The following is a 23,957-nucleotide window of genomic DNA, read 5'->3' as shown; positions in this document are numbered from 1 at the left end:
CAGATATTAATACTCGAGTTCATTAATCATTTTACGCGGATAAAATTAATACCGGTTTTTAGATTATCTGTGTGTACTATCAAATCCAAGCTTGAGCTTAATATTATGCTTACTTGCAGCACTAGCCGGAAATGCAACTTTTTTTTAATACCATACGTCATCGATGTCAAGTTAGCGTCTAGTAAAATGGCGGCTGTGATGGCGGCGGCGGAGATTCAGATAGTAAATCCTTCAAATTTAGCAAAAATTGAGAGGTATATCATCCTAAAACCATGAAATTGTTGAATCTCTAGTGAATAGTGATCATACAAATAAAGTGACGTCGTCATACCATGCGAATTTCTGGAGTATACAAGTGCTGAAAGTGTGAATGTTTTTTTTGCCTGTTTCAGCTTTCTCAATGATCCAAGTTACAAAGAAATTATTGAGAACTCTTCAACATTTAACTCCAGACTATGTGCCGAAAGAAGAATGCGAATGCCATTCATCGACACCCAAACGGGTATGTTGTTATCGATCGTATGTTTATTGATTTGTCCTTGCGCAGACGATGCGTTTACCTGTTCTGTTATGAAATTAGGCCATTGCTAGCGGTGACACCCATTTATTTTCTGAAATGCATGGACGCTATAATCTATGGTAAAATATTGCTAGGCAGTGGACACTACTGCTAAAGGCAAATCTCTGGAAGTTAGTAAAAAAAATAGCAAGTTTGACCTATTTTATTGTTAGTTTTATTGATACGGTTTTGGGTTCAAGCCCCGATCACCAAGAAAGGCACACTAAATAGTAAAGAAAGATGTCATAGTGGCAAATTGAGCCACAAGAACTCTCATGGCAATTCAAGGCAGGGCTTCTGTCATGTTTTATCATAGAGATGCTAACTAATGCGCTGAGTTCGAAACTCAGTGTCGCATTAGAAATTCACACACACAAAGTAATCAAAATATGTGCTCATTACGCACTGAGGTATCAGTACTCAACGTTTGAATAATCTTTAGTACTACATAAGCAATGTAAACTGTTTACATTATGACATTGATGCTGTCATTGCATTTACAAGCAATGTGTTCTGTATTTGGGCATATTGCTGCGACACCAGCCACTCCCCCTTGTCACATCTTCCTTTAGTTTCTGTGATCTGTGTGTTTTATGGACCACTCTGCCCAACTTACGATTCACTTTTCATGTAGGTGTCGCACAGAGCCATTGCAACTTGTTCATGACAAGAAAACAGCGCATGCCTGGCGCGAAAGAGGGGCAAGTCTACACATATCCTGCACAAAGGTAATTTCCTATTCAGTTACTCCACAAAAGTTTACATAGTTCTAGGTCTATTTGATTAAAATACTACTAATATCAGCTTAATGTTTTACATACACTTTATGGATGTTGTTGATGGAGTTTTCTGAAATAAATTGACCCTCAACATACTGTATAAACTTAAAAAACTGACACCAAACAAAAATAATGTTGAAAGAGCAGTGGAAATTTCAGTTTACTTTGTTCCAACTAGTCTCTAGTTGGTACAGCTGTAGCACTAGTTAAGAAGACAACAAGAATTTGAGCTGACGAAACGTCTAGTTGTCATGCTGTATGCTCATCAGTTACACACAATATATGCTAAGTTTGGGACCTTTCTTCATCTCAATTACATATAATAAAACGTCATTTTCAAACTCTGTTCTCTACTCACTACGGCCTGCGGGCCATATCCGGCCCGACAAAGCCATCAATCCGGCCCGCGACAGCTTAAGACAAAGCCTATGTTTGCATAGGTGGGCAGAAAAATTAAAGTTGTTGGCTTATTCCACTATTCCCCATTGACAATCCCCGTTAATGGGACTGATGAACTAAAAAGTTCATTAATCCCCTTTAATTAGGATTTTATTTTGAATGTAATGGGGATTAATGAACTTTTTAGTTCATTATTCCTCATTATAAGTTCCAATTGGTGTCAACAAGGATAAGTGAACAAAAAGTTCACTAATCCCTGTTGACGGGGATTGTCAACAGGGAATAGCGGAATAAGCCAAATTGATATGGCCCTTGCAACATACCGAAAAAAATATTATGGCCCCAAGTCTTCAAAGTTTTGAGTGTAGACCCCTAGAATTAGATTAGAATCTACTCAAACGTCAAATTTTCAACCTTATTTCCAACACCAGATGGCGCAAAGCCCGCCGCCAGTACCTCACAATGTCGTCAACCCGGTGGGGTTGGAGCGGCGCAACGGATACCGCGGACACCACAGGGGAAGGCGAGAACAGTTCCGGCATACCGGGCGACTCGCTGGCCGGGGAGGACAGTCGAGACGGCTCGCAGACTGCCGCCAAAGATGACCCTAAGGTGAGCGTTTATTAGGAGTACTTACTTACATCCTGCAACCCTAGGCTAGGTTATGAAATTATTGTCATTCTTATAAGCTAACAACCTAAAAGGTCACTTAACTTATTCACTATAACAATCCATCCTGCAACCTTCGAGTTTCAAGATTTAGCTGAGCGTAACACGCTGCGCTTGCCGTTACGTGGCCTCCATGCCAGAACCTTGTGCCCCATAGGCCGCCAGTTCTGCGAACTACATAGTTTGTTGGTATTAACACTTGATCTAGCTAATCCGTTAGGTTATGTCGGCAACTAGCTTTTTTTAGGATCTCATTTCTGATTCGACCTCGTAAAGAAACATCAAACATATAGCCCTCTCCATAGTATGCAAGATGCAAGCCGCTACCAACCGCCCAATTTGGAAATCTTAGTGGGGGGGGGGGGGGGGGGGGATCTTATTTTCAGCAATGGAATGATTTTTTGTAGTTTATTTTGGAACAACAAACAATTAATTACACTTATAAATTAAGTATAAAACATGAACTTAAACACATATTAAGGTAAAAGCATAATCAGCCCCGTTGTCCACAGATAGAATAACAAAATAGAAAGATATCGGTGTAAACTAAAATTTAAATAGATACTTAGTGCACAAATTATAATAGCCTAAATGGCACTGGTGATGTTTGAAATTATGAAATATTGAATTGAATGCTAACAGAGACATCTCTCATCAAGAACATTGCATGTAGGTACTTTAAAAATAAAATCAAACCAATAAAATCCAGGAGTTGAATAATGACATATGATCTATCCACAGGAATGGTTCTACGACGAGCTAGCGATGGAAGAGATGGAGACAGGCGAGGAGCCGGAAGCGGAGTCCGATGAAGACTACTACGACGACACCTATGCCAACCGCCGCCGCAAACGAGGGGGCGCAGCGCTCACCGGCCCGGGCTCCCGCGGCGGCCGCACGCGCAAGTCCCAGCCTGACGACACGCCCGCCAAGCGGGGCCGCGCGGTACGTACTAACCAGCAGCCTTATTCACGTAACAAAACTTAACGACAACAAATCGCTGAGTTGCGATCCTATCGAGTAATGGTTCTATCGAAATGACCCTTGTGAATGCGGATTTAGAACTTTTTTTCAATGGGACGACTTCTGAACGTCAGGGAGATTCCCACTGGCCGCATTGAGGGGCCTTGTCTGCTCTAAAAAGGCGGAGTCTGACAAGGACTACTACGGCGACGCCTACGGCCCGGGCTCCCGCGGCGGCCGCACGCGCAAGTCCCAGCCTGACGACACGCCTGCCAAGCGGGGCCGCGCGGTACGTACTAACTAAAGCCCGGTCGCCGAGCACGAAGAATTTCGTCCAATGACCCCAAACTACCCATCCTTATCGCTCGCGCGTAATTATTATATTGCTGTTACGCTCGGACACTCACTGCGACTGCCCGTCGCACAGTCGCGACAGCAATCTACACGCGAGCGATAAGAATAGGTAGCTTGGGGTCATTGGACGAAATTCTACGTGCTTGGCGACCGGACTATAGGGCTCCAGACAGATTCCTGGTGCCCACTGGGCGCTCTGGGTATTGAAGAGCCTTGTCTAGTCTAAAAAGGCGGGAGTCTGACGGTGACGCCTACGACCCGGGCTCCCGCGGCGGCCGCACGCGCAAGTCCCAGCCTGACGACACGCCTGCCAAGCGGGGCCGCGCGGTACGTACCAATTAGGGCTCCAGACAAGTTCCTATTGCCCTCTGGTGCTCAGGGACCCGCGATTGAGAGGGCCCTATCTACTCCAAAAAGGCAGCGTCCAAACATAGACATTTTTAACCACCATAGGTAGGTCTTGGTATCTCACTTGATAGAAAATATAATCAGGCTAAAGGTGGAAGAGACTTTCTCCCGGAGTCCTCAAGGAACACCTGGCTATCTTATATTGAACGGCCGAAACACAAAAATACCCTCTATACAACGCTATGTTAACTAGAGCAAGGCCAGGGCTCTAAGAGACTGGCATGCCATGGCTAGGGCTCTAGTCAAATCGTATTGCCAGCATGTGCCCCGCCAAATACGTCACGTCACACTGCCTTGTAACGAGCAGTTTACTATGATAAGATAAGATAGGAAAAACAAAAAATGACTAGAAAAAACGCCACGTTTTACTAGCTGTCTAGAGCCAAGCATTTCATACACCATTCTCTACTCAGTCACATTCAAACAGAGGACCTAATTGTCATGTACATTTCCAGGGCCGCGGTAGGAAACGCGCAGGGCAAGGCACACTCCCCTACGAGACAACAGGCGACTCGGAAAAGCCATTCGGCTGCGAACGTAAGTCCACGCGCCGGCGGCACTAAGCCGCCGTCACGGCACTGAACCACTGTTATTCGCCGCGGGAGATCAGTGTTGCCATCATAAAAAAATATATTACTATACAGACTGACGACATGGAAATCCGCACTGGTTTATGTTACAGGGTGCGATTTTTGTTTTAATAACATATGACATAATGATGCTAGGGCTTGAAGGGAGAAATTAAAAAATATCTGTTGTTAAAAGTTATCTCAGTAAGATCACTCAAGCGCGTGTTTTGCCCTGCACAATCAACAAAAAAGAAACTAAACATTCAACAAAATTTCATTGCAAAAAATGTTGAATGTTGACATGTTTTTGTTGATTGTGTAGGGCAAAACACGCGCTGGAGACTCGGATTAAGCTATTGTCGGTGAACATTTTTACAACATAGTGAATACTGCGACTATTCTTCAAAAAGTTTAAGATAAAATCCGAAAATAAATCGCATCGTGTTACATAGTCTCCAGTTTACTGCGGTATTCTATTTCCTTCCTTTTTAATAACTGACTGAATATTTTTCGTGATGGCAACACTGTCTCCCAATACAGTTGAAACACATTGTTTATCACTAATGAAGTTTGCCACTGATTTTGGAGTTAGCAAGTCCACGAGTTTTGAAAACTTTATGTAAAAAGAAGTTTATGAAATGGCAATTTTAAAACGATTTGCACTTATAGGCTGCGTTCTACGCGCCAATAAATGAAATAATATCAATAGAATCCATTTAATTACAGTGATTTAGTAATGTCCACCACATACCAAAAGCATTTTATATTAGATAGTTCTTACAATAGTTGTTAGGGTAGACCATATCAAGAGCTTACGCATATAAAAAATACTAGTAAGCAGGGATGTAATATGGGAGTATAATCAACAGCATTGTTTATGTAAAAATACTACTAGACTAAACATTATTTTATAAATCTTAACTTTGGAAATCATATTAGAACAAGAAGAGCCCGGCAAGGCGTTTCTCATACACAATCGTACGCCCCGCAAAAATCCGAAAAGAAAAACTAAATTCAAGCTTTGAATATGTCCACGTGAAATTGTAAACTCCGTCAGTTTATAATATAATGCTTGAGATAGTAAACTAACAGTGGGTTAGGTTGTAATCTAACTACGTCAGATTTTAATCTAACGGAATTCACAATTTTACGGTGTCCAGACACATTGGGTGGTGACTTTAATTTGCTTCCATTATATTACAGAAAATAATACTGTTGATTACAGCTTATTATCCATGAAATGTCTGCAAAATTAAAGCAAACATTCCCATTAGTGCAATATAAATTACATAATACATCATAATCCGGAGTCGAATTCTAGCGGTATAAATATTTTTCTTACGAATTAACTCTTCCAATAATTTCCGAGTATGCCTTTACATGAAAGATTAAACTAATTTCTAAGTGTAATAATACTGTTTACACGCATGAAACGAAAAAGTTTTCTTAGTCAGTACTCAGTAGGCGTGGGTTGCGCGCTGTTTTATCGATTTTACGCGATAAGCCCATACGATTGTCGCTTAAAAATTATCGATAAGAATTTATCACGGTGCGCATCCTAGCCTGACTGGTCAACACTTCCATTCTAAATTAAAATGATAAAATATCTACATTGCCAGAATCGGCTCCTAGTGAACCTTTGCAGATGTCATTATGACACAAATTTGCTCAATAGATAATAAAATCTGGAGGTAGCGAGGGGTCCTACTCCAAAAGAATCAGTTACGTAGCCGTTATGCGTAGGTTTATAGAACGAAACGGAATAGACCCTGAGTTGTTAGGTTTGGCGACGCGCTATTCGACGTATATCGAAAATATACTACGTGTGATTGAAGTAACACAAATATATCAAATGATTTTTATTTATATTAAATTGGAACAGTTTAGTAAGCGACGATAGCCGAATGGTGAAGGGGTCGGATTGGCCGACTCGTGATCCAAGGAAGGCGGGTTCGATCAGTGCCGCTCGCTTGTTGTGGTTATTGTGGACCCACTCGTAACACAAGCATATTTAGCTTACCACGAGAGGTTAATGGGACTATTAGTAATTTGTATTCACAAAATAACGTGTCAAACAACGAGTTCACACGAGTTTATAGCGTATATGTGCACTAAGTTTAATAGCGTAATGCGTTACTTCAATTACACGTTGGTATAGGGCCTTGTTATATAAAAATCTCGTTCTATCACTTGTATCACTCCAATTTTAGTAACACCCATAGATATGCGTTAATTAATTCAATCTAATGTCTATAGAAATTAGGAAAAATCTTCGCATATTAATGCTTGAAGTATATTTTAGAACTGTTACAATTCTTACTCCCCATCTAGTAGTTTATTTTTAATTCTAAGCATAGTTATTCAAATATTAACTTTTAGAGTCATAGGTTTTCAATTTTGAAATGAATTAAATTCCAATTCCAAGTCAAATATGAATAGATCAATCAGATATTCATATCTATTTGAGTTTGAATTGAGTTTCCAGTGTCGTTTTAGAAAAGAAGCTATACCCAGCAGTTATTCATAAAAAAAATTGTTTAAAAATATTTGTTATACTTATTTCTTATGAATAAGGGCGTAAGTTTTACCCATTTAATTGCTACCATAAGCCGAAGTAAAGGTTTATGAGATGCTTTCTTCCAATTCTAAACTTATACAAAAGGCCCAAGCATCAGGATTGTTACATAGAAGTAGGAGCCTGATAAGAGTACGTACAGTAAAGAAAATTAACTAATAAGCAAAAATGAATGATTTGTAAGCGATTTAGAATTGATAGCGCCTCTGCATAGGGCTAGATTTTACGCTGGATTTGAGAAGTCATTTGTAAAGTACGGTACGGTCGGGTAGCGCAAGCCTTCGAAACGTAAACACATAAAATTGTTGTAATGTAGGACAGGGCCAATGAGTAATGTACTGTAATCTTAGCTATATCAATATACAACTAAGTGATTTGTCTTCGTTGAGTAACTTGTTGGTGTGTGTCTAAAACAAAGAAAAAAACAGTCGGCCTGATTCTGAAATAAAATGTTTCAAGGAATACCCATAACTTATTCTTGAGACACAAGAAACCATCGTATTAAATGCGTCTTTTTCTAAAAGTCGCTTTTAGTTTTGTTTTATTTATTTCCACAAGCTTATTTCTAGTAATGTGGACGTTAAGGAATAATAAAAAATTGGAATGCATAGATCGAGTTTACTTCAATAAGATAGTTCATTGACGAATTCATTTAAGATTCAGGTTGATCACTTACTTACTCAAGTATGAAGTGTGTATCACAGAACGATGTCCAAAAACTCAATTGAGGGCTTAGATTGGATGAATTTCAATATTTAGACAATCACTGGACATATAATCTATGACTGAGATTTAGTTCAGTTTGAGCTTGTTTTTTCAATATGGGCTTCAGTAATCACAATAGACACATTTGCAATATTTTTTGCACATTGAGAACGGAATGCTCTTGATATAAAAAAGTACTTTAGGATCACGGATGATTTGGAAGAACCAAGTTACTAAAACCGATATGGGATGATGAAGTAGATTGTCTTATTGATAGCGTTGTAACGTTTGGTGGTTTGCCTTTGCCTTTCTCTATTTCACACACAAGCAAAGTGTGCGGTTTGGTGTGAATATGAACTTAGTAATCCGGTGAAAGCGATTTATTAAAATAGTATCATGATCGATGACACACAACAATAAGTGTAGTTTGTATCAGTGTATAGATTCAACATGCCTTCTTTATCGTTGTATGTATGTATGTACGTTTTTGTATAATATTAGTGGTATAAGTGAATCTCTGGTGTAATCCTGTCGCTGGTTTATCATGTTTATTATTAGATAATTTTTAGGAAAATTTTAGGCTTTATACGGTGACTTACAAACAACTAACAATACAGTTTGTGGACTAAAATAAGTAATTTATATTTAAATTAAAGCTGATTAGATAATAGAATCTATAATATCTAAAAATTCTAAATTTTTTGGTCTTACAAATAACTTTTAAAATATAATTTAGATGTTGTCAAAATTTTAATTAATTTATTACAAAAAAATATATAATCGTGCATTTAATTTGGTATGTTTTAAGGATAATTTTGTTAGTGTTTTAATTTCATAGCTAAGTAGCTTTTTTAATCTTCATTCTTCCTCATTTGGCTCGTACACATTGGCTGAAGCACGTAATGAAATAGGAATGTAAATCTACCATAGCTGCGGAATCAATATTTTGTATAAATGCATATTGTAGTATAGCACTTCGCCCAATGTGTATGACCGTTACGTCAATTAAAATGAAATACCGAAAGTTCAAATGCTTAAAATAATATAAAAAAAATATGTGAAAGATTGGAATCTGTAACACCAATTAAATTATTGTTAATCTGAAATACACTGCCACGGTATATTTTTACTAATCAATTCTTTGTATGGGCGTAGTTGTTCTGTTAATATAATAAGGATAGCGTAGTGTTTTTGTTTTGTGTGTTCACGGTGCACTTGGTGGTTTTAGGATGACTTGGAAGTGATTTTTTTGTTAGATTAGCGCTAATAGTGTTAACAGCCGTCTAAAAAGCAAAAAACACAAAGTCAAAAGCTGAAGGACATTGTGAACACACTTAGGGCCTCTTCACAGTCGTGAATCTCTAATTGATTTAGGGGCGCCTTCATTTAAGGACTGCAGGGACGCCACTGTAGTACGTTTATCAACTCTCATTCAATATCTTAAAGGTTCATAATCGCGTTCGTTGTTTAAGGAAGTACCGAAGCATGTTTATTTAGTAAATCGAGGATATTTATGACTGCGTTGAGGTCCCATCTGTTTGATACGGGACCATTTAGATCAATTAGAAAACCAAATCAACCACTGGGCAAGTTACAAGAGACTTTAAAGTGAACATGTTTAGGTTGCCTTTGGATTGTTGCGTGTTCCGAAGTTTTTATAATGGTTCTGTATCGAACATTTTATTATTAGTGACGTATAAAACTACGTTTGATCTTGTCGAGTAAAATAAGTTTATAATGTGTGTTTCTGAATGTTAACCAACTTAATACTGAAACAGAGGCTGATCTAAAAATCGTAAGTGTGTTGGATTAAATACTCGTATATTGATAGAACAAGGTCATTCGTAGTTAAAACGTTTTATTATAAACAGGATCTTATGAATAATCACAATTTTAATCACAATCTTGTAGCACCATTTACTTTGGATGTGTATGACTCATGTGTCTGTGATAGAACTATTTATTTCGTCTCATGTAATCTTAATTCGATTCTATATCATAATAATATCTTCATTATCGCAATGACTAAAGTTTTGCGTTTCAAATAATTGAAACTCAATTGAATGTACTCAGAAACAATGTGTTCAGGTTATTAAAATTAAGTAGGCATTCTGGGTTGTTCAAAAATGTACACAATTTAAATGTGCTGTGTTCATATATTGTTTGGTCTTGTTGGTATATGTAGGTAATGTGTTTTGATGGTTTTAGGGGTGTTCTCAGAGGTATATAAGTTTTGGTTGTACATAGTGAAAATTAAGTGTAGATAAATCTGGGGAAGTGATTCCACTTGTGACGCAATAGTTGAAATAACATACTTGTTTATAAGTTAGTTGCCAAAAGCAGTGATGGGGTCGATAGGTTGTTATATTAGGCTTCCATTCGCAAAACATAGATGAAATAATATCCTCATTCAGTAATAGAATATGTTAGATAATGTTATTAGAAATGGGTGTTAAAAAGTATTAATTTATTCATACAATATTACGTAATGAATTCAATATCAATTTATTGTCTAGGGACATGGTAATAATAGTTTTTAAATTATACATTTTACGTTGACGACATAATAATTCGGTTCAAAATTGCCAGGTGTGTTTGGACGCAAAAATCAAGTATTAATGTGAAATTTTAGTCATTGTTCCTTTCTCGGCTTGGGTATAACAAAATCATTATTTATTCTATTTAAATTGGATCGGTGTATGTGAGGACTTAATGTTATTCTTAGATCCAAACTATTATTAGCACCCAAAGATTGTTATGAATTTATACAAGATATTTATGTTGAATAACAAATAAAAATTATCCAAATGTAAAATTACTTTTGTTCATTTTTGATTGGACTCCAAGTTTGGATCTCTTGTTTGATACACTGAGGGTTTTATTAAAATTGTGTTTACTTTAATCCATAATATTAATCTTTCATTGGATCCGGCTCGAAGGACCAAATATTTGCGAAAGTTCTCAGTGTATCCATAATCGTTGTGTTCATTATGTTGTAAACTGTTTATGTTACTTGTGTCATGATCAAATGGCAGATCCAATGATTTGAAGTCATCAATCAAACGCTCCCCGGGAAGCCTGCGTCCTCCAGAACTGAACATAGACGTATCACGACGGGCCGGCTATAATATGCACGAACTGTACATCAGAAAGCCTTGTCAAAGAAGCAGCGGCAAAAAGATACTAAAATGCGTGGCCTACTTCACAAACGATTCCAAAAAACGACTGTGTTTGTCTCTTTCATTTATCCAAGCATAGCATGGTATCTGAAAGAGTCGAATAGATCAGATTATTTGGAAAAAATCGTGGCGTAGTCCTACTTGTCCAGATACAGTGCTGTTTTATATTTTGAAAACGCAACTACTGATTTAAAGGCTTGATGAAATCGTTCGAAATGAGTGCATATCGCTTAGTACGCACCAGCCACAATCGTACCCGGTGCGTACTACGCGTGACAAAGGTATTGATTGATGACGGATAATTACTGGAAGGCTGCGTCACATCGCATAACGCCGCTCGCCGTCGTGGTGCCTCCTCTATGCTCTGTTCTGATGACGTAGGCTTCTCTATACCCTAAATTATTGTGATATCGACGAAAGAGTGAACTGTAAAAGCAGACGGAGGCACTACGCACGGTGAGTAATTTCCAAATAAATTATATTCATGTAAAATAATCTAACGTCTCAATATCTTAGTCTATTCTAATTAAAATCCGGCTCGAAGGACCACATCAGTCAAAGCATTTTTCTTATTGACACAGTGTGCGGAGCTAAATACAAGACGCGAGCCGGTCTCACTTACCACTTCACGCACACGCACAAGGACCCGCCGAGCGGCAGTGCCGGTGCCGCGGCTGGCAGTGACGGCGACTCGCGAGACAGCCGCGGCGGCGCCCACACGCCGCCGGCGGTCGCGGCGGCCCCATCGGCGGTCGGCGGCCCGGCTCAACCCGCGACAGAATACCAAGATAGCTACGTGACGTTTCTGAACAACCCCGGAGTTGGTGCTGGTTAGTTCACGTTCTTGGCTTTTGAGCTCAGCAATTTCCAAAATAGTTAATGTAGTTGACGAAACTTTATTGCCTAGCTCAAGAACGGAGTCTTTTGAGTAGTGTATTTGGTTACATACATTAGAATTGCTTCCGATTTTCTTGGCAACTTACACGTAGCATTGAACCGACAGCCGATGGGGGAAAAAAACTTAGAGACCGCATATTAGCTAGCTTACTGTTACCGTGAGACGTTTGAAATGAATGTTGAACTTAGATTTTAGTAGAGCTTAAAGAGTCGCACCGTCGCACGTTGTTCTCGTAGAGGAGACAAAATTTCTTAGCAATTAAGAGTCGCTTCTCAAATTAAATTTTAAATAAACTACGAAAAAGTCGAACTGTCTAAGGTGAGAATTGAACCCACGACTTTTCGCTTGCCGGGCGACTGCTATTCCACTTGAAAATTTCGACGGGTTCATCCAGTGTCTAAGTAGCTCAGTTGGAAGAGCAGTGGCCCGGCAAGCGAAAGGTCGTGGGTTCAATTCCCGCTTAGGCACGTTTGATTTTTTGAAGTTGTTTATTTAAAAAATGGCTTGATGATGATGATGAAGATATTGAGGAAATTAGTAGTAGGTTGATGTACTGTATAATATTGTGTACCATTCCATAAGCTACATGTATCTCTCTCGCTCCAGCGACGTCGGCAGCCACATCGGCAGCCACGGCGCCGGCCCCGGCGCCGGTCCGGCGCGCGTCGCCGCCGCCTCGGCCGGCGTCGGCCGACACGTCATCGTCGGACTCAGCGCACGCGCCGCTCGTGCCTCCCGCCGCCGCGGCTCCGGCGCCGCCGCCGCTGCCGGAGCTGAAGGAGCCGGCGACTAAGGTATGTACCCCTCTATAGTGACGTCGACAGCACGGCGACGGCCCCGGCCGGCGTCGGCCGACACGTCGTCGTCGGACTCAGCGCACGTGCCGCTGGTGCTGAAGGAGCCGGCGACTAAGGTATATTGAAGTAGACCTGTTTTCTTTGCATGAACTAACTTTTTTTTATGTCTTCGTGTGGTTTACATATTTAAGGTCACAGCAGATTTATCAACTCGGAAAGGGATCAACACTGTATGTAGGCAATACGGCCTTTCGTGCGCTGTTAATCGCGAGGAGAGGCGTTTACCTTACGGTGCGGATAAGTGTGTTGCAGTATGGTTTTATACAAAGAAAACTGACCGTCTTGAGTTGATACGGTTACGATCCCTGTGTAGAGTAATATTTCAACTAATCACAGTATTTTAATTTTTTTTTTTTTATATATATTTAATATAGATTGCGGAATTACTAAAGACATCCCTCCCCCTTTCTCTAAAATTCCAGTAAAAAAGTGTCATTTGACCTGACACGGACTTGAAGTGATGTTTTTCACTCTTTTGTTTCATAGCGAGCGGACGATTTTATCTGTTCGTGCCGTCGTCTGTACATTTGACAGAATACTTCAACGCCTCATCTCATTCCAGGCGTCACCATCACCCTACTGCGACTTCTGCCTCGGCGACGACCGCGAGAACAAAAAGACGGGAACGCCCGAACAGCTCGTCAGCTGCTCCGACTGCGGCCGATCAGGTAAGCGCCGCGGCCGCCCGCGCTCCGTCCCGCTTCCCTGCTACCACATACAGAATCGAGTCTGCGAGAGACACAAACACCTTAAAGACACCGTCAGGCTTAATGGAGTCGTCGAAATATTGACGTCCATGTCATACTCTGCCGATGACTTCGACACATTCGCGACGCAGACGAAATTGCTGCGCGATGAGTATGTCGAGTACCCGGTCTCCCCGCCGTCTTCTCGGCAGAGCCCTGTCATGTAGGGAGGTTGCGTGGTGGCGCTAGTGAGCTTACGATAAGGTAGGAGCGCCCTATAGTCTTGTCTGTGAGCACGTAGAATTTTGTCCAATGACCCCAAGCTACCCATCCCATAATTATGTTGCAATCGCGCTCGCACACTCACTGCGGGTGCCAGTCGCACAGTCGCGACAGCAATATAATTACGCGCGAGCGATAAGGATGGGTAGCTAGGGGTCATTGGACAAAATTTTACGTGCTCACAGACCGGGCTATAGTCAATTGACATTTTGAGCTGTCAAAACGCGACTTTGACGTCATCTGATCACGAACTCGATTGACTATCAATTGTTTGATTTCAAAGCTAATAAAAGTAGAATTTTACATCTAATACGACCCGGTTTCCAGGGCTACGAAGTATTTTATAAATTGTGTCTTGAAATTATGTCAACTACCCAATTCGTGTAATTTTTATCGAAGTCAGCTTAATAATTCGTTAATTTCAATTTGCTTTATTATTTATGTTTAATATTTTTAACACACTAGCGCCACCTGTAACTCTTTTCCCACACCCATTTGCTTATGTCACAAACTCGTGTGGTATGTACCAAAGAGGTATCACTCGTTTCACTAGAGGAAGTTTTTCGTTTCATACATTCCAATCCACGTTAGATTTTCGTTTTTTCAATATATTTGGAATTGGTATCGATTTATTAAAATACATTAAAACCAATGTGATCTTATTGATGCCATGTCTACCTATTGTGACGACGGATGCCAAATATTTTTACATGTTATCTGTTGTAATTTTTTTAGATACCGCGTCTTAGTCAGTGGTTATGTCGTACCAACTTCAGTCAACCGTATCAACTAGGTATGGATTGTATCAATAGGGATGTTTCTTGGGTAAAAAGCAAGAGTATAAATTAGTCCATCGTCTAACTTATGAAAAAGTACTCGACACGTATTTTTCACTTTTTCAAACTGTATAATGAAAATTGAAAGATAAAGCGCGACAAAGTTCAAAACAGGCCCGTAACGTCAAGGCGTGGCTAAAAGTGTAACACTTTGTGACGTCACGCGGAACTCTAATTGCTTGTTTAATTGAAAAGATCAATATCTGGATAAAGAATAGGACAAAATATCATTGTCATTTTAAAAGATTATGCTAAGTTACGGTTCATTATAGAACTGTTTCAAACTTTAATTCATAAATGTTTCTTGCACATCTCTAAACCTTTTTTTTGTTTTTACCTTTTTCTCAAGCTGTACCATACCTTGTTGGTCGATTGAAGTGTGTAAGACTACGAGTACATTACTTCCATGGTTTAGGCTTTAGTATTAAGCTCTCCTGTCAAAATTTGAATTGTATTGTGCCTTATTTTGAGGGCAGGTGTGGAAAGTTTTAAATATTGGCAATAAGATCAATTCGGTACTTAAAACGTTTTAGATAATACTCTTTCTCATTGTATGTAAAATTTGTGTTTTTAGTAACGCAATTAAATGTTAATATTTCATATTTTTAACATTTTAAATAAAATATTTAGCCGAGGAAAAAAAATTACCTTTTAAAATTTTGGGGACTTAAAAAAACTAAAATAAAATGTATAAAATCAATTTGCCACACCTGTAAGCCTTATTTTAATGGATTTGAATTATCAAGGATATGAAATTCGGTGAAATTGTTTAAACCTAAATATTTATTATTGCGTCAAAATAAGTCGTCATTATTACATTTTAGTCTTCGCAAAGCCAAATACATTATCAGCGTCATGTTTGTTGTAATGGTAGAGAAAACGGTATAAATTATCTTTGTTTTATGATAAGAAAATAATTATTTATTAGCAGATAAAATAAACATCGTTTAAAACTAGTTTAAACTGGTTATATCCTTCATTTATTGTCTCTCTTACTGACTCGGGTATCTCTAGTATTTTAAAAATTACCTGTCTCATTTTGTTACGTCACGGGTTAAGAGAGAGATAGATACAGCCGTTGTCTCTATCTAACTACAGACATGATCATCCTAGCTTATCTAGTCACGCGTAGTCGAGTCGCCGCGCTCCACAATATTGTGTTAATTTTCACCTATCACACATACACACTTTGACATATAATATAAGTATAGTCAAGGCCGGTCCACACTTGAGCAACTTTTTTATACATTGAGCATGGTGTGGGTCGCAGCCCCATGGACGTACAGCTTCTGCCCTAGTCATATCCACCTCTGGAATAAATGATTGTAGTGCAAGGCTGTGTAGCGCTTGAATGTGTTCCGATCTTAATTTAGATTGTACATTTGTGCTCGTCATTTGACATTTAATTACCAATATAGTCTCGGAGCCAATACACGCCAATATAGTGTGTAAGCCATAGAAAGATCAGTGCAGAGATAATTTAAGACGCTATAGTGTAGACGACGAAAATTGTCCTTAGCGAGTAGCAACATTTCGACGATATCTTTTGGTCGTTGTAAGTAGGTATTTGAATACTGAATATTTACTCAAATTTTAAAAATTAAAGTATTATATTTAACGGTTTATATGGTTAATTGCTTGTCGCTTTTCAACAAAATGTTTTCGCTTTTAAAATACAATTATTTTGAAATTACTCGTTACATTTTTAAATATATTTTTAACAAAATTATTGTAAAAAACCATTCAATTTTATATGCCAAATGTCTAGTTGTTATCACTTGTTAATTACGATTAATTATACAATTATTGTTTTTATGTTAAACCACACCAAAAATGGTTAAGAAGTTGATCATCGTTTTACTGTCTATCTAAACTTATACATATGTTTCAGCTGATAAGAAAATAGTAGGTAGGTTCATCGTAGTAATACACAATCCAAGGAACATAAAAACATTTTTCTATTTAGATGTGCAAAGTGTGTATGTTCTGCTTCCCATTTGAAAGTTACTTTTGAGTATTGAAGCAATTTTACCAATCGTAGAGCTTGTTATGTGCCTTTTATCGCTTGTATAAATGTTTTTCAAGTTTAATATAAATTATACAACCCAAAGATTTATTAACGAAAATCCTAAATGTTAAGTTAAAAAGACTAACTCGATGTTATAAAAAAACTTCGCATTCCTTTAGTTTATATTTGTTTCATTATAATAGATGTTTAAGTTGAATTATTAGGTTAATGTTTTATATACTTAAAATTTTAAGATTATTTGACAAAACATATTTTACTTATATTATCGTTTTATAATAAAAAATAGACACAATATTATATTACAAATAAATAATTATATCTATGACTTAGATAGTTATTATGTATAAGAGATATTTACATAATATTTAATGTTAGTAACTTGTAATCGTCTATAGATTCATATACAACACTTTAATATAGAACGTTGGAATAAATGACAGCTGTAAATTATAACCAAATGTAGAGTAAATATATCAGTGGATTTGACATATCTAGTAATATATCAATAATATAACAATAGCATATCTATACATAATCGTCTGTTATGTCAATATTAAATTAAACCTTAATATGATAATATTTAATGTCAGTTTTACAGCTGTCGACATTGTTTGTTCACATTTTTTAATGAACACTATATTACGCAATATTTGCTTTTTTATTCACTCCTTCGGTGCCTTAACTGCAATATTTTTTAGATTATTGTCTTATGTATAAGTTAAATATTGTATGTTGGATTGCATCTTGGCCAAATGTACCCTCAATATAGTGTGTAATCTGTTTGATCAAATGTGACACCATATTTAAAATATCACAGAATCTCCATTCTGTATTACACGCTAATAAATGAATATAAGATGTTTTTTTATTTTGTTGTTTAGTGAAATATATTTATGTTTTATAGCCTGGCCAAGTTGCGTCTTATGTTATTATAGTTTATTATTTCATAGTTACCGTGTATCTCGAATATATCTATATTGTGCAGTTTATTTTATTCCAAAGTATCAAAAAATATCAAGGAAGTGCATACGTTGCAGCCCAAAGATTGTTGACGAGTTGTTTTATATTTTATCGGACCGTAGTATAACATAGGTTAGAATGTAGGCACACTTTGGTATCCATGATATATGACAGAGTGTTCCTATAGCTTGAGTTTCCACAGACTAAATACAAAACCGGTACGCATATTTGACAATCGGTAAAAAACTATTTAAAATGCTTGCTGTTTTAATGCGATGTAAAAAAAAAGATTTGCAGCGACGACGTTCAAACTTTTTTGTATCTTCGCATGCTATAAATGGTTTGTGTATTCCTTTTAATCTGTGGAAACGTTTATTTAATTCTGTTTTTATTTTTGTGTAACGTGGACGTTTTTTAAACATTAAACTGTATATTTACAAGTGGCCTGGTTTCATTCGTTGTGCTGAAGAATAGTGAAGTTACCGTGCACTTCCTAGCGACATTTTCTGATACTTTAAACTCGATGATTTAGTACGTACTTTGATTATGTTCAGTGTCGTTTTTGTTTTGTTTATTTTCACTATTGTTCGGCACATTTTATTTTCCCTTATTTTTTATTGAAACAGTTGAAGGTGCTAAAGAAGATTCGATAAGGTAAGAAAATCTTATGTGCCTAACAATATGTGAAATATATTTGTGTAACCTCGCTTTTATTCGGTGTCAGAATGTGAATGCAGTGGGTTATAGGGCTAGCGCGTAACTCAGTCAGTGCCTGGGGTATTTGAGAGGCACGGGGGGGTATTTTTGTTGACGTCAAACGTCAACGTCATAATACACTGGTCATCACAAAAATCGGCCCACCTACGTTTTACAGGAAAACTCGTTTCTACTGACACAATCATGGTGCCCCAACAATATTGGTGTCATTTGAAAGCCCAATAAATATCCTTAAAGAAAATCACATTTAATTTCCTAATAAACGATTAACATATACAATAAATGTGACTTGAAAAACTTGAAAAAAGACCTCACTTTGAGCTCACCTCTGGGATCAATTAGACCAATTTTTATGGTTATATAACCAAATAATGATCTCACGTGTCCTCTTTAACAGATGGATAGCGATTAATCCCTACTTAACAGTTTTATAGCCATAAAAGTTGTCTCAAGCGTAACTACCTATTTTTTGAAGAAGTGACTGGATTCTTCTACAGACACATTTTTGGGGTAAAAACCTTTCCTTTAATGAAATGAAGCTTAGAACTAGGCTTTTAAATGGTAATATAGTATAGTAATTTTGGTGGGAAGTGGGGATGCATACGTTTGAAAGTGCTTGTCGCGGGTGGGTCGATTTTTATGATGACCAGTGTATTTCAATGCCACCCATATCCCGTGCCGCTCCTATACCGCAGGCACTGCCTCAGTTAAGCGCTAACCCTATAGCTATTGCAATTATATTCTAAACTGAACCATTGCTTTATCATTGTCAATGTGACTTAACCAGTCTTCTTCTAAAGGCTGACTTTCAAATACTTTCAATGCGTCAAGTTATTTTAGACCAATTAACTATCGGACTAAACGTCCAATTTAACCAGCTGGTCTAGAACGCGCCGTGATAAAATCTTATCGATGATTTTAGTCGACATGACTTACTTGACTTATGCCCGTTTTCACAATCAATCCCTAATTTTTAAGTGACGAGTCACTGAGCCATACGAGTATGGTAACAGCAGGAATTTTGTTTTCATAGGGATCACTTAAAAATTAGTGATTGTTGGTGAAAACGGGCATTAATGTCCTATATCCCCTAGATTGGCGCAGAGGGCGTCCACAACAGTCCTCTATCGCGTTTGGTCTTGAGCTTCGCGTTTGATCTCGCTCCATCCTGCCTTATCACGTAAAATCGATAAAAGGGGCGATAAAATTATATTGCGGCGCGCATATAGCTACTGGTAGCTTATCTTACATTATATTTGTTATAATAATTGTTGTGTGTACAGGGCACCCCACCTGCCTGCAATTCACCGCGAATATGATGGTGTCGGTATGCAAGTACCGCTGGCAATGCATCGAGTGCAAGTGTTGTTCGCTCTGCGGAAACAGCGACAACGACGTAAGTACCTTACCCGACTGCGCGAGGGAGGACTATGCTTTAGGCCGCTTGTACAGTCAGCTTCAAATACTTCGTGATATTTAGAGTAGCCAAAAATTTCGCAACACGTCTTTGTTGCAATTGGAATAAGGTTCTGTTGTCAACTTTTTGGCCACTTTGTGTGTCACGAACTATTTGACGCTGACTGTACATGCTAAGAAAAGTCGCTGGTCCTCATAAAGTTAATATACCCATCGGAATAGGGCAACACGATTGAGATGTCACTAGCAGCAACTCTGATAAAAAGAGATGCGTGATGCCGTCGCCGTCAAGTCAAACAGAATCGTTTTTTGCAACTATTTGACAGTTCGTTGGCACTCATTGTCACGCTGAAAATATGACCTCTTGACATTTTTTAAAATGCAATATAATTAAACATAATCTACAGGATCAGCTGCTGTTCTGCGACGACTGCGACCGCGGCTACCACATGTACTGCCTGGCGCCGCCGCTCGAGACGCCGCCCGAGGGCTCCTGGTCGTGCGCGCTGTGCATCAAGCAGTTCCACTGCAAGGACTAGGTGAGATGTGTTGCTGGGAACATTGCCAGTGTTGCTGGGAACATTGCCAGTGCTGCTGGGAACATAGCCAATGCAGGGAATATACTGTCACGTTGCTAGGTGAAAATTTGGCCCAATGTTGCTGGGAACATTGCTGATGTCGCGATGTTCCCACCGCTGCAACTCCTGTGTAGCCAGGATCTACAGCTTGACCGCCAATAACAACCCAACCAGTTAAGGTCAAGTTTGTCCCGGGGAAAGTTAAACTGTCATTGGACCCGCAACGAAATTAATCAGAAGAACATAGGAGTTCGAAGTTTTATTGAACTACAGCCCCGTATTTCACATAAAATATCATGCTTTTTATAAAATATCCCTTGAAAGTCGATAGATTGCGTTAATTTAGATTCTAAAGGCATTTTTGACATGTCCTTTAAAACGGACAAAAACCATTCAAGGGTATGCATTTAGTAAATATTTGCTAGATACGTCACATTTTCTAGATTCTAATGTACAAACTATCTTTGCAGGTTGTAAACAAGATTCGGAGAAGAAAGAGACGGCAAAAAAGGTACAATACGTACGCCCGGTGTTTCTCGTCATTTGGTGTTAAGACTCGTAAGTCCAGGTGTAAACACTGACTTGATGTAAATTGTTGCCATAGTTTATAGATTGGTGTTAAAACCGTGTACATACTGACAAATCATGATATTTTACTATATTTCACTTTACTTATACCACAGTATTTTGACAAAGGGAGAGTATATTATTTGTTAAAATACTGTACACATTTCGTCTTAGATCGTAATAGATTTAGTATTTTAGTCAGTGTGTACTCGGCCTTAGCTATTTCTATGTAAAGGTCTGCTCACACAGTCGTATGGACTTAGACCATTTTCAACTCTCGTAAAAACTTCAATCTTTTCTAAAACTTACTTTAAAAAACAAAAAGGAAAACCAAAAACATCCCACAGACTACACTTTTAATCGGCCGATAGTTTTGTCCGGCTGTTGAGCAATATGAACATGTATGGAAGTGCGCACATTATACCGATTTAGTATCGGCCGATTCCTCATACAAATTGAAAGCCGACGTGATCAATGAAAAAAGTCGCATTTGTCCACCTGGATGAATTAATTCCTAGGTGAACAAAGGCGACCACTTTAGTCGAACCAATCACCTGGGTGATATCACTTGGACGAAATGGTTCCACATGTTTTTGTGTACGGTCACGGAATGAAAAGGTTCGTCAGTTTTCAAATTGATTCCTTCAAGGAATCGCGAGCACATATTACCTTTTGAAACTATGTTACAGAATAATCTCGAGTTAGAGAAAATAATCTTTAACTGTTCGTCAGTAAAGTTCAAAATTATTCAGATCAAAGTTGTTTGACGATTTAACTTGTCAAGAAGATTATTATGATTGATAAACTAAAACCTTCTTGTTGGTTCAACCTGCCATTATCTATTAAATAAAAAAACTACATTTGTAACATTGCACTGATGGGATAGAAAAATAAACAAGCAAAACCTTATTCGTTAGCAAACGTCATATTTATTTAAATGTTAGCAGCAATGTTTCTTGCACGGTTATGTTGGCAGGTTTGACTCTTACAGTACCTAGTGCAAGCGAAAACCGACACTAAGGTGACGAACCTTTTCATTCCGCGACTGTACATAACATTATGTTCTAAGCCTAGGCTAGCTACACCTAGCACCGATTTGGTATCCGATTATCATACATTGGAAGCTGCCTAAACTATCGGCCGTCTAAGCCTAGCCGCAGACTACAGACTTAATCGGCCGATATTTTGGTTGAGCTGTTGATCAGTATGCACCTGTATTACGTACACACATTACACCTTTTTGGTACGACCGATTCCTTATAAAAATTGGAAGCCGACTTGATCAATGAAAAAAGTCGCATCTGTTCATCTGGATGAATCCTATCCTAGGTAAACAAAGGCGACCACTTTAGTCGAACCAATTCACCTGGGTGATATCACGGTGAAATGGTTCCGAGGACACTAATAAATCCACTTTGTTCACTCAGGTGATATCACCGGATAACCCATAGTGAAATAATTCAAACTATCGGCCGACTAAATCTTTCTGTAATGTGCGGAATGTCTAACTAAAGAACACGTGTTTTCGTGTACATAACATCTTGTTCTAAGCCTAGCCGCAGACTACAAGTCGGCTGATAGTCGGGCTGTTAATCAATATGGACATTGGACAATGTATGAAAGTGCGCACATTGGTGTCGGTCGATTCTTCATACAAATCAGAATCGGGCCCAACTATCGGCCGACTAAAAGTATGTAACTAGAGAACGTATTTTTGTGTACATAACTACATAACATCATGTTCTAAGTCCATACAACTTGTATAAGACACTGTATGTAAGTTCACGGTACCGCAGGCCGCGTGTGTATAGCGTTCCTTCTACCTCTACCGGTGCTTGCTTTATACTTCTTTACTATCGGACCGGCACGAAATATCGCATCTTATAGTTGATAAACAATCCTGATAAACGTCTAGTGCTTAACTCAGTGAGTGCCCGAGGTGTGGGAGCGGCACGGGAGGGGTGACCTTGACATATTGTGACGTAACAAAGCATAAAGTACGGCCAACTAGCAGCGATACAAAAGGTCGATACGACTGTCGAGTTGACAATCTATTCTGTCTCTTCCCATCTTGTGTATTTGTCGTAATGTCTCGTTCTCCCGCCAAAATATGTCAAAGTTAGACGGGTTCGTCAACATTCAGACATCCATTTTAGTATACATAATTGTTACAATTCACGAGGGCGAATCTGTTACTTATGGGTTCTTATTTTATTATTCCGATATATTTAAGTCTCTATGAAAAAGGGGTAGGCCTGTTGCCATACACCAGGCACATTGTGAGGCAGAAATGTTATTATTATTCTCGTTATTTAATTTAAATCTACATTATACAATAATTCAAATTACAACAAAAACAAAATTCAATAAAACATCTATACTCAACATCAAATAAACCGCACCTTCCGCGACGCGAACTTGAACGATTTTCTTCTGACACAATCATGGTGCCCCAACGATATTGGTGTTATTTGAAAGCCCAATAAATATCCTTAAAGAATTTTTACATTTAATTTCTTAATAAATGATTAACATATACCATAAATGTGACTTGAAAAAATACCTCACTTTGGGCCCACCTATGGGATCAATCAGACCAATTTTTATGGTTATAAAACCAAATAATGATCTCACGTGTCCTCTTTAACAGATGGATAGCGATTAATCCCAACTTAACAGTTTTATAGCCATAAAAGTTGGCTCTTCTAGCGTAACTACCTATTTTTTGAAGAAGTGACTCTGGATCCTTCTAAAGACACATTTTTGGAGTAAAAACCTTTCCTTTAATGAAATGAAGGTTAGAACTAAGTAGGCTTTCCAATGGTGCCAATATTGATGGGAAGTGGGGAAGCATACGTTTGAAAATGCTTGTCGCGGGAGGTGCGATTTATTTGATGTCGAGTGTATTTTTATGGTTTGCCAGATATTTTTAAACTATATTGTCTAAAAAAATATGTACCTAATATAACTAT

At 38.2% G+C, this 23,957-nt stretch overlaps 1 protein-coding gene across 1 annotated transcript; it reads left to right on the top strand.

Moving 5' to 3' along the window:
• The first annotated feature begins 38 nt into the window (after window positions 1-38).
• Window positions 39-23,120, top strand: LOC135082700 (zinc finger protein ubi-d4). The gene is made up of 13 exons (XM_063977476.1): window positions 39-254; window positions 393-502; window positions 1,194-1,287; window positions 2,169-2,349; window positions 3,148-3,351; window positions 4,587-4,668; window positions 11,741-11,989; window positions 12,688-12,855; window positions 12,985-13,019; window positions 13,405-13,582; window positions 19,708-19,820; window positions 20,248-20,379; window positions 20,889-23,120. The coding sequence occupies exons 1-12, from the start codon at window positions 106-108 to the stop codon at window positions 20,377-20,379; spliced, it is 1,695 nt and encodes a 564-aa protein (XP_063833546.1). The 5' UTR covers window positions 39-105; the 3' UTR covers window positions 20,889-23,120.
• The last annotated feature ends 837 nt before the right edge of the window (window positions 23,121-23,957 follow it).

Source organism: Ostrinia nubilalis, chromosome 22 (genome assembly GCF_963855985.1).
Source record: "Ostrinia nubilalis chromosome 22, ilOstNubi1.1, whole genome shotgun sequence".
Lineage (NCBI taxonomy): Eukaryota > Metazoa > Arthropoda > Insecta > Lepidoptera > Crambidae > Ostrinia > Ostrinia nubilalis.
The sequence above is the reverse complement of the archived record's forward strand: the minus strand, read 5'-3'. Positions and strand labels throughout refer to the sequence as shown.